The 13283-nt window shown below is 60.3% G+C and overlaps 1 protein-coding gene and 1 long non-coding RNA gene across 2 annotated transcripts in view; one reads left to right on the top strand and one right to left on the bottom strand.

Annotated features, from left to right (window-relative positions):
• Positions 1-680: 680 nt before the first annotated feature.
• LOC138844860 (uncharacterized) lies at positions 681-6492 on the bottom strand. Its single transcript, XR_011381255.1, has 2 exons — positions 6211-6492; positions 681-1090 (listed from the first exon to the last, which is right to left on the bottom strand). It is a non-coding gene; the product is annotated as an uncharacterized lncRNA (long non-coding RNA).
• SLC26A9 (solute carrier family 26 member 9) overlaps positions 3202-13283 on the top strand; it is a 26786-nt gene continuing 16704 nt past the window's right edge. The window contains exons 1-5 of the mRNA XM_008268506.4: positions 3202-3281; positions 9319-9461; positions 11989-12128; positions 12242-12352; positions 12910-13085. Of these exons, the coding sequence (XP_008266728.1) occupies positions 9337-9461; positions 11989-12128; positions 12242-12352; positions 12910-13085 (552 nt within the window). The 5' untranslated portion in view covers positions 3202-3281; positions 9319-9336. The remainder of the gene's footprint in view (positions 3282-9318; positions 9462-11988; positions 12129-12241; positions 12353-12909; positions 13086-13283) is intronic.

The raw sequence follows: 13283 nt of genomic DNA, 5'->3' as shown, positions 1-13283 counted from the left end.
GGGTCTCCCACGCGGGTGCAGAGGCCCAAGCACTTAGGCCACCTTATGCTGCCTCCCCAGGCACATTAGCAGGGAGCTGGATCTAAAATGGAGCAGCTGGGACTCAAAGTAGGGCTCCTACGGGGTGTCGGCATCGCAGGTGGTGGCTTAACGTGCTGTGCCCAGCACTGATCCCAGTGGACAACAATTTAACAAAACTCAAGCCTGGCTGCTTGGGTGGTGAATGGGTTCTGTGATCCTTTCTGCTTGTCTGCCGTCTGTCTGTCTGTCTCTCCAGATATCCGAGTTCTTTTCCCCAGCTCTAACTCTGCCCCACAATTTCATTCCATCCGAGACACCCTTACGATGCCCGTTTCAGACATCAGGGCCACCCACCCTCCTGATTTCCCCTCTCCTCGGCCTCTGACCTGGCTTCCCCCTTCTTGGGTCTCCCACCCACGACCAGTCCCCCAGATCCTGCAGTCCCTGTGCATCTCCCTCGGTGACTTCAAAGGAGTCTCTGGGCTAAGGGATCCCTCCTGCCCCAAGAATGCAAGTCCCACCAGCCCCGAGGCTCGCTGCAACAGGGGGCGAGTTGAGCATGAGCCCCAACAAGGGCCACCGGCCCCCGCCAGCCTCGTCCAGGTTCCCTTGGGAGTTGTACCTGAACAGGAGGCTGAAAGTGGACAAAAGGTGGAGGCTTTTATAGGGTCTCCTTCTTGTTTTTTTTTTTTTTTAAGATTTATTTTATTTATTTGGAAGGCAGAATTAAAGAGAGAAGGAGAAAAAGAGAGAGAAAGAGTGCTCTTCCATCTGCTGGTTCTCTCCTCAAATGGCCACAAATGCCAGGGCTGGCCCAGAATGAAGCCAAGGAGCCAGGAGCTTCTTCCAAGTCTCCCACATGGATGCAGGGGCTCAAGTACTTGGGCCATCCTCTGCTGCTTCCCCAGGCACACGAGCAAGGAGCCGGATCAGAAGCAGAGCAGCCAGGACTCGAACCTGTACTCATTTGGGATGCTGACACTGCAGGTGGTAGCTTTACCGGCCATGCCACATGCCAGGCCCGGGTCTCATCGTCTGTAGATTCAAAGATCTGAGTGATACGACGGACCTAACAGAGAAAGCAAAGCTGCGATATCCAAGTTAGCTTCCTGCCTCCTCCGCCCAGGTCTTAGTGCCCTTGGGCAAGTTGTTTTGCTCTGCTCAACTTTGGTTTACTCACCCAAGGAAGGAGAGTAGCACACTTACGTCACGTGGTTGGCATGGGAATTAATCCAGATAACCAGTGTGAAGACCAAGTGGTAGGCGGAAAGCAGGCCAGAGTCAGTGGAGGCTACCTCACATTTTAAAAACTCCCACCAGACCAATGGGACGCCCAGGACGCCCGTGGTTGTTTAAAAGAGAACGAATGTCCCCGCAGACAGCCCGGGTGGGCCGCTTAGAGGGGCAGTGCCTCCTGTGCCCTGGAGGATGTGTGACCAGGAGATTCCCTGGCAGGCACGGCGTCTCAGCATGGGGGCTGCGTTGTTTGAAGTTGGTGGCCACTGTCACCTCGCTATCGCAAGAGCCTGATGACTCATCTGCTTTCCAGGAATTCCCTGGCCAAAGTTTAGAACCGGGCAGGCCACCCAGGACAGTGGACAGCGCTGGAGCGGTGTGACTGTGCCTTGCTCCCCGGTCTGCTCTGCTTCAAAGCCCAGCATACAATTGGTTCCCCACTCCACCAAGCTAGACTGAGCTCCTACCAAGGGTCATGTCCTGGGCTAGGGAGCAGGGTTCCAGAATGAAACAAGACAGGCAATGTCCTCTCACCTCTCACCTCTCACCTCTCACCCAAGCACACAAAGACTTGCAGAAGTTCCGGCAGTCGCAGCAGGGTTCCAGTCGCCGTGATGTGAAGCCAGCAAAGCCACCAACACACACCCGGCACAGCTGCTGAGGTCATGCAGGGGCCTGGGGCAGAGCCCCCAAGGACAGGTCCACACACATACCCTCCCCATGGCTGGGGGGCAGTGCGTGGCTACACCCTGACAACTCCGAGTGAGCTCGCCGTTCCCTGGTCCCCATAGGCAGTGTATCCACCGCATACTAGGCCATGGGTTGCCCTTGCAGGCAATGCCTTCTTTCAATGCCTTCATGGAGTCCCTGTTATGCCCTACCAGGGGGGACATTCACCCCAGCTTCCAGGAGGGCCATGCTGGAGCCCCCCATGCTGATCCAGCCCACCTGGAGAGATGGAGGACGCTTCAGGACCAGGCCAGTGCGACCCCAGATGTCTCCAAGAAGGGACAACCTGGCGTCATGTGGGGTCTCTTCCTGGAGTGTTGAGACCACCCCTTCCCCTCACCCATACCTCACCCTCCACCCTCTGTCCAAGTGGTCTTCCTGAGGGTCTACCTCTGCTCAGTGGGCATGGCGTGGGAGCCCTGGGTCAGAGGTGGAAGGGGCAGAGGCCTGGCGATGGCTAACCTGCAGGTTGCTTTTCAGGCATTGGTTGTGAGCTTGGTTTCTTGAGCTCCTTTCCCACATTCCAAGCCCCCGTGTCCCTTCACACGCGCTGCCCAGGAGCTTGGGAGAGCCGGGGACACTCTCTCCACAGCATAAATGGATGCACCAAGTCCCAGCGCTCACGAGTGACTCGAGGTCGGGGACTGAGCTGGGCACAGATCTCCACAGCTCCAAACCTCCCAAGGGCTCTCGGGGCTTCCCAAGCACAGCCTGTCCCCTGTCCCAGGGATGTGCAGAGGGCCTCTGTCCCCCTGCCCCCAGATCTCCAAACTTCAAAGCAAGCAGCCCCACCCCTCCAGTGCCCTCAATGGCTCCCATTGTCCAGGAGGCAACTTGGCTTGACCCCCGGCCCCATAGGCAGCAGGACAGCGGCTTGGAGAGGAGTCTGCCTCATCCCCCGGCTCGGCTGGCCGCCTTGGGGGAGCCGTTGGGGCAGGGGCCCCGCTGAATGTGACCTATTGTCTCCAGCGTGGATTTAGGAAGTGCCAAGCTCCCATCAAACAGCCCTGCTCCCCCAGGTAAAACAAAAACAGGGCTGTTCATTTGGGACCTTTTCCCTCTTATCTCCTTTTCCTATCTCCTCGGGCTTAGCTATGGTGTAGTGTTCAAAACCACTTCCCCTCCGAGCCAATCAGAAGCCGGGGCTCCCCCCGCGGCCCTGAGGTGAAGTTATTTATACACGCCTCCCGGGATTATTTAAGCAGAGCCCTTTTGCACACCTTGGGAACACCTTTCGGCTGCCCGCTGCCCAGACGCACCTGCAACCCTGCCCTGCCGGCTCTGCTCACCCACCGGTAAGTCCCACCCAGCCCAGCCCAGCCCAGCCCAGTCCACGGGGCTGGGGGTCATCCCTGGCAGCAGCGGGCCCAGAGGTACTGAGCAGAGGGGTGACAAGAACTGACGGCTCTCGGGGTGGGCAATTTGCCAGCTTCACCCCAAGCAAGCCAGACACCCTGGCCCCTGGGGCTATGAGCAGCACCCAGCCCTGTGAGGAGCCCACTGGGTCCTCAGCTTCAAGGCAGCCAGACCCCCACCCAGAGGGAGGCGGGACAGCCGCCCCCCATGCAGGGCCTTCCTCGGGCGCCTGTCTCTGAAGCTGCTGCCTGCACCTGTTCCCTTTCTTACAAGTCTTGCAAGCACTGGCTCCTCAGCCTCTCTGGCCGGCTGGCTCTCCTCCTCCGCCCCCTCCCCGATGTCCACTTCCACACGGTCACCTGTCCACCAGGTGACCCGGGGGCCCTGGGCACCCTGAGAAGTCGGAAGAGGTGGAAGGACAGGAAGCCAGGGAGAGGGAGGGGCTGGCAGGGACCGGACTCCCAGGCAAGGGCTTCAACAGGGAAAGGGTTGGGCAAGGACAGCACCCAAGGACCCAGCTCCACGGCCTCCTGGCCTCGGAACCCACCTCGTCCTGCAGCTCCAAGAGATCCAAAGAAGCGCCTCCGTCCCCAGGATCAGCCCAGTGAGGGTCGCCAGGCCAGGCCAAGCAAACTGCTACCATCCCAGCACCCACTCCCCTCTCACCCGGCGCCGGGTCAACAGCCCAGAGGCAGGAGGAGACACCTGTCCTCCAGGCGGGGCGGCCCGAGGCACAGCCTCCCTCCACAGACAGCCCCTCGCAGAACCCACGCCGGCAGCCGCCCCTCACCCTGGCCTTACCAGTACCACCTCCGGGCATGCCCCAGAGCCTGGCCTACGGCTCACAGGCCCATTGGTGGGAAATCCGGGACGGAGACAGACTCCTCCTTGGCTTCATGTCCAGAGTCTTCCCAGGATGGATTGTTAGCGAGCATGAGCTAGTCTGGACTCAACAGCCAACATCTGAGCAGGTCCCCAAGGGAAGGGGGAGACGGAAGCTGCAGGGCCCCCTCCACAAGGGGCGCTGACCCTCACTGGGTGCCTCCCTGGACTTTGGCCAGGTCCCAGCCCCTGCTTCCAAGTGAGCCGAGCCCCAGTCTCCTTAAAGAGTAACTCAAGTGACCGTTCCAGGGATCCCATGACCTTGCCGAGGTTCCACTGAGAAAGTTCTTTCCAAAGTCTACCCTCAATCTCTTCTGTTGGAACTCGCCTCCCCTCCCCCCTCAACACCCATCCACCATCCTCAGCTTGGAAAACAGAGGGGGATGGGCGAATCTGCCTGGAGTCCAGGGTGGGGATTTGGGGGTGCCCGCAATGACTCTCTCCCTTGTGTGGGACACAGTCCCCAGCTCAGCCAAGACGGTGGGCGGGCAATTTAGGGACACCTCATCCTCCCCTCCCTTCCCTGAGGAGGAAGTGAAGTGGGGGAGGGCAGGGGATTTGCCCAGGAAACTCGGTGACCTGAGGACAGCAGGGAGAAAGAGGTTTACAAACACCTCAAGGGTGCATTGGCCTCTAAAGCCCCCTTCCTCCTGCAGGGGGCAGGGTCTGCAGCTGAGACCCTGCGCTCCTACCCATTACCCAGCCCACACACCACCCACCTCTGCACCCCTCCACCCCCCCGGAAAGGGCTCGCAACCTGGCTGAGCTGGGGGGGGGGGGGCAGTGCACGAAGGGGAGACTGCAAAGTGACCTTCTCCTCCCCCCGCTCCGAGGCAGGCAGGCTCCGGTGACAAGGACACCAGGGAGGGCAGGCCAGGCTGGGGCTGCTCCCGTGCCTGGCACAGGTGCATCCAAGAACCCCCCCCCCAATACACACACACACACATGCACACCCAGGCAGGACTCCGGAGCAAGGCAGCCTGGCCACAATGACACAATCACCTCCACCTGACCCAGCGCCACCCTGGTGGCCTGTCCCCTTCTAAAAGGATTTTCTGCACTTCCTCTCTCCAGCCCTGGGAAAGTTGGGAGAATAAGGGCCCTGGGCTGGGGGTGTAGGGGCAGACAGGGCAAGGAAGGAAGGCTGAGCAAAGCAGAGTGAGCTGCCAGAGGTGGCAGAGCCGGGAAGAGAGCGCTCTGGGGTGACAGCAGCAGCAGCCACAGCCGGAATTCACTACTGCACTCACCAGGGTCAGGCCTCTCCACGCATGCACCATACCCAAGCCCATCACTGCCCATGGGGGGCTGCGGACCTCCTGCGCTCAGCAGCAGGTGCTGAAGGGTTCGCCTTGGCTGAGCAGAGCAAGCTGGAGAACCCCGCGTAGGAATCGTCCACACACCTGCAGCTCCCGCCCTCTGCTCTCCCCTTCTTCCCCTCAAGTCCCCGCAAGCCCCATGGTGCTCCCAGGTCTCCCCAGCTCTCTGGGACCTGAACTGCCTGTCCTCCACAATGGGGAGGGACAGGGTCACCCTTTTGTTCCTCAATATTGTCACATGGCACCTGCTATTTATTCCAGGAATCGGGCTGGGGATGGGAGGCAGTGGGGGAGCCGAGGCTGTGTGAGGGGCAGGGCAGAGGATATACGCCTATGGCAACGGAGCACTCGACTTTTCCTGCCCGCTGACATCACTCGGCAGGGCTGTGTGCTTGTTTAACTAGGGATCAAATTGTCACAGCCCTTTTCCTGGCTCCCTTTTCACCTTCCCACCCCTAACCAACATCACGAGCCCCCCCCCCCCCGCCCGCCCGCCCCACTGCGGCTCCCGCTGAGCCCCTCCGCCCCTCAGTGCGCTGGCTCACCTTGCCTGCCTCTCCCACCCCCAGGCTTACAGGGTGGCAGGGGATGAAGTAAGCTCCCCTCTGAGCCCCATCCCACCTCAGCTCGATTCCTGGAATCAGGGAGTATGGCAAGGGCACTTCCTTACCCGGCACAGGACCAGGAGGGGAGGCGAGAGGTGATCCAAAAGGGGCACAGCCCCCAGAGCAGGAATCCGCGTCATCACCTAGAGGTCTGGAGCCCCTTCCAACAGGTGCACTTGAGCTGGACTCAAGGCCTGGCTCAGAGCCCCCCGTCCCTACCCCACCTCTGTCCAAGAATCAGTGTCTTTACCGCAAAATGAAAGGACTGGGCCAGCGTTGTCCCCAGTTCCCTCCCAGACAAGGCCTCCAGACCCCTACCGGCCTCTGCCTTCGCCTTTCTGTGTGACGCAATCTCAGGATTGTGCAAGCTCCCGGCGCCTGTTTCTGAGTTGGAATGGGCAGAGACTAGGGGAAAGGGACGGGTGTGGGATCCCAGCAAAGCAAGGGAGGTTGGTCCCGTTGGCTTGCGTCAGGTGTGGGGGAGCCTGCCCAGAGGAGAGGGCCAGCTCTCTGAAGGATGCCCCCGGCACCCACCCCTTTCCCCTCTCCACTCCCACCAAGGGTAAGACAGGCATGGCCAGAGCCAGCAGCTGCAGAGGCGCTGGAAGTCCGTCTGGGAGAAGCAGAGATCCCTCGGGGCCAGGGTGGGCAGGAAGTGTCTCACCGAGAGAAGGAGGAGATGGGAGGAGGAGGAACTCCAGCAGGTCTCAAGGACGGGCAGGTCCAGAAAGGCAGACATGAGTCAGTGCATCTGGGGTTAGAGGAAGAGTGTGAGCAGGTACCCAAGCCTGCTGGGGGTGCGGAGGGTCCCAGCCAGCTGAACCCACGGAAACAAGGCAGGGGACGGAGAGCCGAAAGTGGCCAAGTAAGAGCTGGGCTTGGTCCCCTGGAAATGAGGGCCGCTGGAGGTTTTAGGGCAGGACGTATGGGCTGCAAGCAGGTGTAGTAGTCCGGGTGAGTGAGCTGAGACTGGGAGGGGGCCTGGAGACCATGGCAATGGACAAGAAGGAGGGGAAGGAAAGGGGGAGGAACGGAGCAGGAGAGGAGGTGGCGAGACACGGAGCTGAGCAGGGAGGGAGAGGGCAGGCCCAAGAAATGGGGCTTTCGGGAGTGGGGGAACTCGGAGAGAAGGTTTCAGCAGGGACGAACACGCACCCAGAACCTTCAGCCCCGGCAGCAGCCTGGGAAACCTGTTTCAGGGTCACAGCCTCCCGTTTGCCACAGGAACAAACCTCCCGCCACCTCCCCTTCCGAAGGGCTCTCCATCTACGATCCACCGCCCTTGACACTCTGGGCTGTGTGATGGTCTGGAGTCAAACCCCTAGACCAAGAGGGCCAGTACCGCGGGTTCCTGGGGACAGCATGCTCTCAGCTCCCAAACACAAGGCACCTGGAGGGCCAGACGCCTGCAGACCCTGGTAGGGGAGGGGAGGAGGAAGCAGGGCTGCGGTCTCCCAGGAGTCTCCTGGTGAGGAAGAGCACACCCTCCCACTTTAAGCATAGTAATCATGGCCACTACCATCTACCCAGCATCCAGGAAAGGCCGCACCACGTACGGGATCTCACTTAATCCTCCAAGCAACCGCCCTGGGACTGTTATGATCCCCATTCACAAATGAAGAAACCTCTTTAAACCTAGGTCATCCTGGCTCCGGCTGCTCTCTGTGCTTCTCCCACTGAAATCTCCCACATGCCAGCGCCCTTACTCATTTCTGCCATGTCTCCTCCAAAACACCATCACTGATTCACTCAACAAACAACAAACAGGGTCTGGGCATAGCCACAGTAGGTAGTTTCGCTCCCCAACCTTCCCTTCCGCCTAACATCAATGGGGTTTGCCAGGCATCCAACCCTGCCCCATCATTCCCGGTGGGCAGTTTGGTTGGGGAAACCCACTGAATGGGATGGACTGGCAGAGCTGGCATCCACTTAAGCACAGCTGATGGGTGATAGGAACTCATGTTGGCACCATTCTTTGCCTTTTGCATGACTTTTTGTAGCCATTAACATAGTACGTGACCCCATTTCTTGATGAGGAATCCCAGGTTCAGAGAGCTAATGCCACCAGCTCCATGTCACCAAAAGCAGGACCAGGGCCCAGGCTTCCGCACCCCTAGTGAGTGCTTTTCCTCTGCAGTGTTCGCTTCCCCCAAGGGCATCACCCAGCCTGCTCCCCTCTGACTGCCTCCTCCCTCGCCCAGGTCTGCCCCAGGGCACCAGGGGCAGCCGCTGTGCCCTGAGTGGTCACTCGTCTTCCACTGATTGTCAAATCTTCGGCCAGACTGGCCACAGCCACCCCACGCTCCCTCAGCCTGTAAATCAGCCCCATCTCTGTCCTCTGCCTCCTTTCTCCCAGCTCCAAGGGGCAGGGGGCAGGAGGAGGGGTCAGCAGTGGGAGGAAGGAGGGGGAAAGATTCCCACAGGGAGCTCCTCTGGGCCTTGAGGGGGGGGGCTGGCACTTGGCTGTGCCCAGCTCAGCTCCTGGAATATCAGCCAGGTTGCGCAAAAAGTGAGGAGGAGAGAGAGATGCCAGTCCCAGGGTGGGGAAAGCTTAGGCACAGGAAGCCGTGGGAGAGACAGCGACAGCGGCCATCCCGACTTCCCCAAACACACCATTGTCCCTCCTGGGGAAACCTGTCGGAGAAGTCCTAGGCGGCTTCTCCGAGAAGGGTCCTCTTGAGGTCACCTGGGCCATCCCCCTGCCTGCGGGCAGGCTATTCTCCCTCTTCCCTTCAAGTTCATGGCTGAATGGTATGAGCCTTGCTGCCAGGAGAGCTGAGGTCTGGGCAGGAGCTGTGGCCTGTGGGGGCACCAGGGGCCTGGGGCCATGGGGGGGGGGCAGGCTGTGACTCCTGCCCTTGAGCTCCCTCCCACCTCCTCTCTGCCTGGTGTTCGGCGGGGGTGATGGTGACGTCACAGGTGTGGAGTGCCAGCCACGTGCTGGGTGCCAAGCAAAACAGCCAGGGCGAGGGCATGCATCATCGGTGTCCGGGGAGGAAGGGCACCGCAGAAGTGAGCCTCGTGGAGAGACCTGACAGAGGGCAGGGAGGGACCTCGCTGCTGGGGGCGGGGGCCACCAAACTAAAAGTGTTGCGGCAGGGCCCGGCGGGAGGAGGCCCCGGCTGGCACCGGGAGGGCACTCCTCACTCTGCCCTTGCCGGCGTCTCCCGAAGCCTGTAAATGCCGCAGACATGAGCCAGCCCAGGCCCCGCTACGCGGTGGACAGAGCCGCGTATTCTCTCACCCTCCTCGACGATGAGTTTGAGAAGAAGGACCGGACGTACCCAGTGGGAGAGAAGCTTCGCAACGCCTTCAGGTAACGCGGCCCGGAGCCCAGGCTGTCCTTCCCTCTGCTCCCCTCCAAAACCCTTCCCAAGCCGGGCTCAGCTCCTGCACCAGGAGCCTGAAGAGGGGGCTTGGGGCAGCCCTGGGGAGGGGAGTTTCTGAACCCTGGATCTCAGTCCCCCCCTCCCCAGGAGGTTGGGGAGTAGGAGCAAGAACCACCCAGAGCTTCAGAAGGGTTCCGGGGTGTCCAGGACCCCCTGCATGGGTCTCCCCACATTCTCATCCACCCAAGTCTCTCTCGGATTTTTAAGGAGGCTGTCAGTGGAGGGGTGCGGACCACCAGAGCCCCACTCCACGTCCTGCTCCCTCCTTATCAAATCTTTGTCCACTCCTTTCTGGACGTTTCCAGGTAATGCCCAAAAGAGGCCCTAAACTCATGGCCTCCCGGCCCCCATGCTCTTTCCGGGATGATGGGGAGCAGGACGCTGTCTCTAAGGAGGGGGCACCCAAGGCAGCCTCTGCCCAAACCCCAGGAGCCCGAGGCTACAGGCCCGCCCCCCCGCCACCAACCTTCCCACACTCCTGTAGTCCTTGCTCAGGCTGTGGGCTGGCTCGCTCTCCCTCAGTCCCTGGGGGAATCAGCTGATTCAGTTACCTGGATTGAGGTCGCAGGCAACGGCTGAAGTGGAGATGCAGGAGGAACTGGTTCGGGCCGGGGGAATCACCCACTTGAGTTTTACTAAAAGTCCCAGCCCAGCCCTGCTTCTCCTAGGAGGCCCCACCTCAGCCCAGTCACGGTCAAGCCCTTGAGTGCCCAGGGTCGGGGCTCTGTGCCCACAGGTGCACTGCTCAGGCGGGTGGGGTCTTTGCGCCCAGACAGTGTAAGTTGCGTTGTTTCCATGCTGCAGAGAGAGGATCTGCTGTTGTCCCAGGGGATTAGGACGAGGAAAACTACAAAGGCGCGCGGGCGACAACGCCCGTGGTGCTGGCACGAGAGTCTTGAGCAGGGCTTGGCACACAGAAGGGGCCCCGATTGGTATCTGTTGGAAGAATGAATGAATGTCTAGAAAGCTAATCCCTGTCTCCACTGCCCTCTTGCCTCTGGGGTTCGTACAGGTGCCTGGCACCTGTGTGCAGCTCCTCTTTAAGCTTCAGACGGCTTTGCCCAGCACACGGCAGCTCTGCAAGTGAGACTGGGAGCCACTGGCCCTTGCAGGAGTGGCTTCCTTTCCTCCGCCAGCTCTGTGTTCATGAGTCCAGCTTGGCTGCCACAAACACAGCTGGCGGAGCCAGGCTTTACAGGTGCCGTCAGCCATTGGTCCCCAGTCCCAGTCCCCTTCCACCGTCCCAGGGACAGGGGAGGCACCCGTGGGCCACAAGGAGACGTGGGGAGTGGGGGGGGGGGGACATGTTGATGGCGATGATGCTCCACGGGGCCTTCACTGGGGTGGAAAAATCTACCCAGACTTCCCAGGACACAAAGCATTGTCTGTGTTGGTTTCAGTCTTGGGTGACATCCAGGGGACCCAGGGTCAGGGAAACTATTGTTGAGCAAGAGCAAAGAGCAGGAGTTGGTGCCGGGCAGGAAAAGAGGCCTAATCAGAGCAGGCCAGTGAGTCACCAGATGGAACCTGGGTGTTTGAGTTCCCTCATCTGGGAGAAGAAAAGCCAGTGCCGCCCCCCGCCCCCTCCTCCCCACCCTGCGCCAGTCATCAATCCACCAGCTGTCACCCTTGAGTTTGTAGGCCCTTGTTCCTACCGCTCCCGAGTTTCAGTGAAAGGACCTCACGGTGTTTAACAAACAGGGAAGGGATCAACCCTCCCCACCGCACGCTGACCCGTGAACAGCTTTCCCATTCCTCCCTCCTCCGCCGGGGATTTAGCAGGGAAAGAACCCCAGGTCTGGAGTCGCCACGCGTAAGGGCTGGCGACTCAGCAGAAGCACAGCCCGCAGGGACAACACAGCCTTCTCTGGGAGGGGGAAGTTCAGAGAAACATGGCAGCAGGCAGCCCACCCTGGGACTCAGGATTCATTAGTCAGCCGTTCCTTCATTCAACATCTACGGAGCACCCTTGTGTAACACCCACGGTGTGCGGGATGGTCGAGAGAGACAGACTTCTCACCTCGGTAGGGTTTGCTGTCTATGGAGAGAGATGTGCGCAAGGCAAGCACGGGGTGCCCATGATGCTTCAGGGGCCCAGCCCAGGCTGCCCCGGCGTGCCTTTGCCCAGCCTTCCTGGAGAAATCCACCTGAGCCCCTGTAGCACCCACCCGTCTCAGCCAGGGTGTGTAGATGTAGACTTCCCCGGTGAGCAGCCACAGCCAGAAGCTCTGCAGCTGGGGCCCCGGGCACGGGAGGGGCTTGGAGCAGAAAGCTCCTGCCTCTTCCCCTTGGTCTCTCTGGTGTACGTCACAGTGCTGGTGCTTAGTACCTGCCTGACATCTGAGAGCCTTCTGCACGAATGGGTGAGGGAATGAACGGGATGCTACGATCCCTCTGCAAGTCAGAGTACCCCAGCCGTGCAGGGCCATCTGAAAGCCCCCTCTCCCCCTCCAGATGTTCCCCAGCCAAGTTCAAATCCCTGCTCTTTGGGCTGCTGCCCGTGCTCTCCTGGATTCCCAAGTACAAGATCAAAGACTACCTTGTCCCTGACGTGCTTGGTGGACTCAGCGGAGGCTGCATCCAGGTCCCACAAGGTGAGGGCCCCCCAGCCGGCCCGCTGCTCCCTGCTTCCCTCCCCCCACCCCACCCCACCCCTCTGTGACCCCGATGAGCCGACAGCGCTCCTAAGTGTTCCTGTTCTCCGCAGGCATGGCATTCGCTCTGCTGGCCAACCTTCCGCCCGTCAACGGCCTCTACTCCTCCTTCTTTCCCCTCCTGCCCTACTTCTTCCTCGGGGGCATACACCAGATGGTACCAGGTAAGACCGCTCCTCTCCTGGCCAACAGCATGGCCCAGCCCTCCAGGATGGGTGGTGCGGCAAAGGGGCCTCCTGTGCTTTCCCACATGTGTTCTAGAGCGAGGACCAAGGTCCTGGAAGGACCTTGTGACCTTGGAGAGACCATGAGCCCCCGTGTACTCGGTCAGCACGACCCATTCCTTCTTCCTCCCAGGCCATGGGGAAGACTTGGCTGCAAAGGGTTAAACAGAGGTCAGGCATCACAGGTGCCAGCAGGCCACCGCAGGGCAGGACACATGGCGCTCTCTGAGAAAGGGGGCTGGATTCTGGTCCAGGCTTAGCTTGCTTCGCTCAGCCCATTTCTTCACATGTCCAGTGAGATAACGTTGACAGCGTGGGTGGCAGCTCCCTGGAGAGGGCAGATGCTGGCTACACGCCATGGGGATTGTAATACAGGACAGGGGGCATGGCTGCGAGGAGGCTCTCCCCTAACCCTCCCCACCCAGGGATTGGGAAGCGTTCCTGGGCCGCTTGCTGGTTTCCAGGGAAGTGGTCCGAACCTCTGATTTTTACCACAGGAACCTTTGCCGTCATCAGCATCCTGGTGGGCAATGTCTGTCTGCAGCTGGCCCCAGAGTCCAAATTCCAGGTTTTCAACAACGCCACCAATGAGACCTACGTGGACACAGCAGCCATGGAGGCCGCGAGGCTGCGCGTGTCAGCCACACTCGCGTGCCTGACCGCTGTCATCCAGGTGAGGGGGACGGCCCCGCCCCTGCCAGGGCCCATCCAGGAGGGCATCAGACCCCACCCCAGGGCCCGGAAGTACCTAGAGAATTCAGGTGGTCCTGCTCCATGAGCACAAGGGGTCTTTAAACAGTTCATGGAAAGTGCATATCATGAAAAAGCTATGCGTGGATTTCAGAAAACTTTTTACCCAAAATAAACATAT

This window comes from Oryctolagus cuniculus, chromosome 13 (assembly GCF_964237555.1).
Source record: "Oryctolagus cuniculus chromosome 13, mOryCun1.1, whole genome shotgun sequence".
Lineage (NCBI taxonomy): Eukaryota > Metazoa > Chordata > Mammalia > Lagomorpha > Leporidae > Oryctolagus > Oryctolagus cuniculus.
This window is presented reverse-complemented; position numbering and strand designations above follow the sequence as displayed.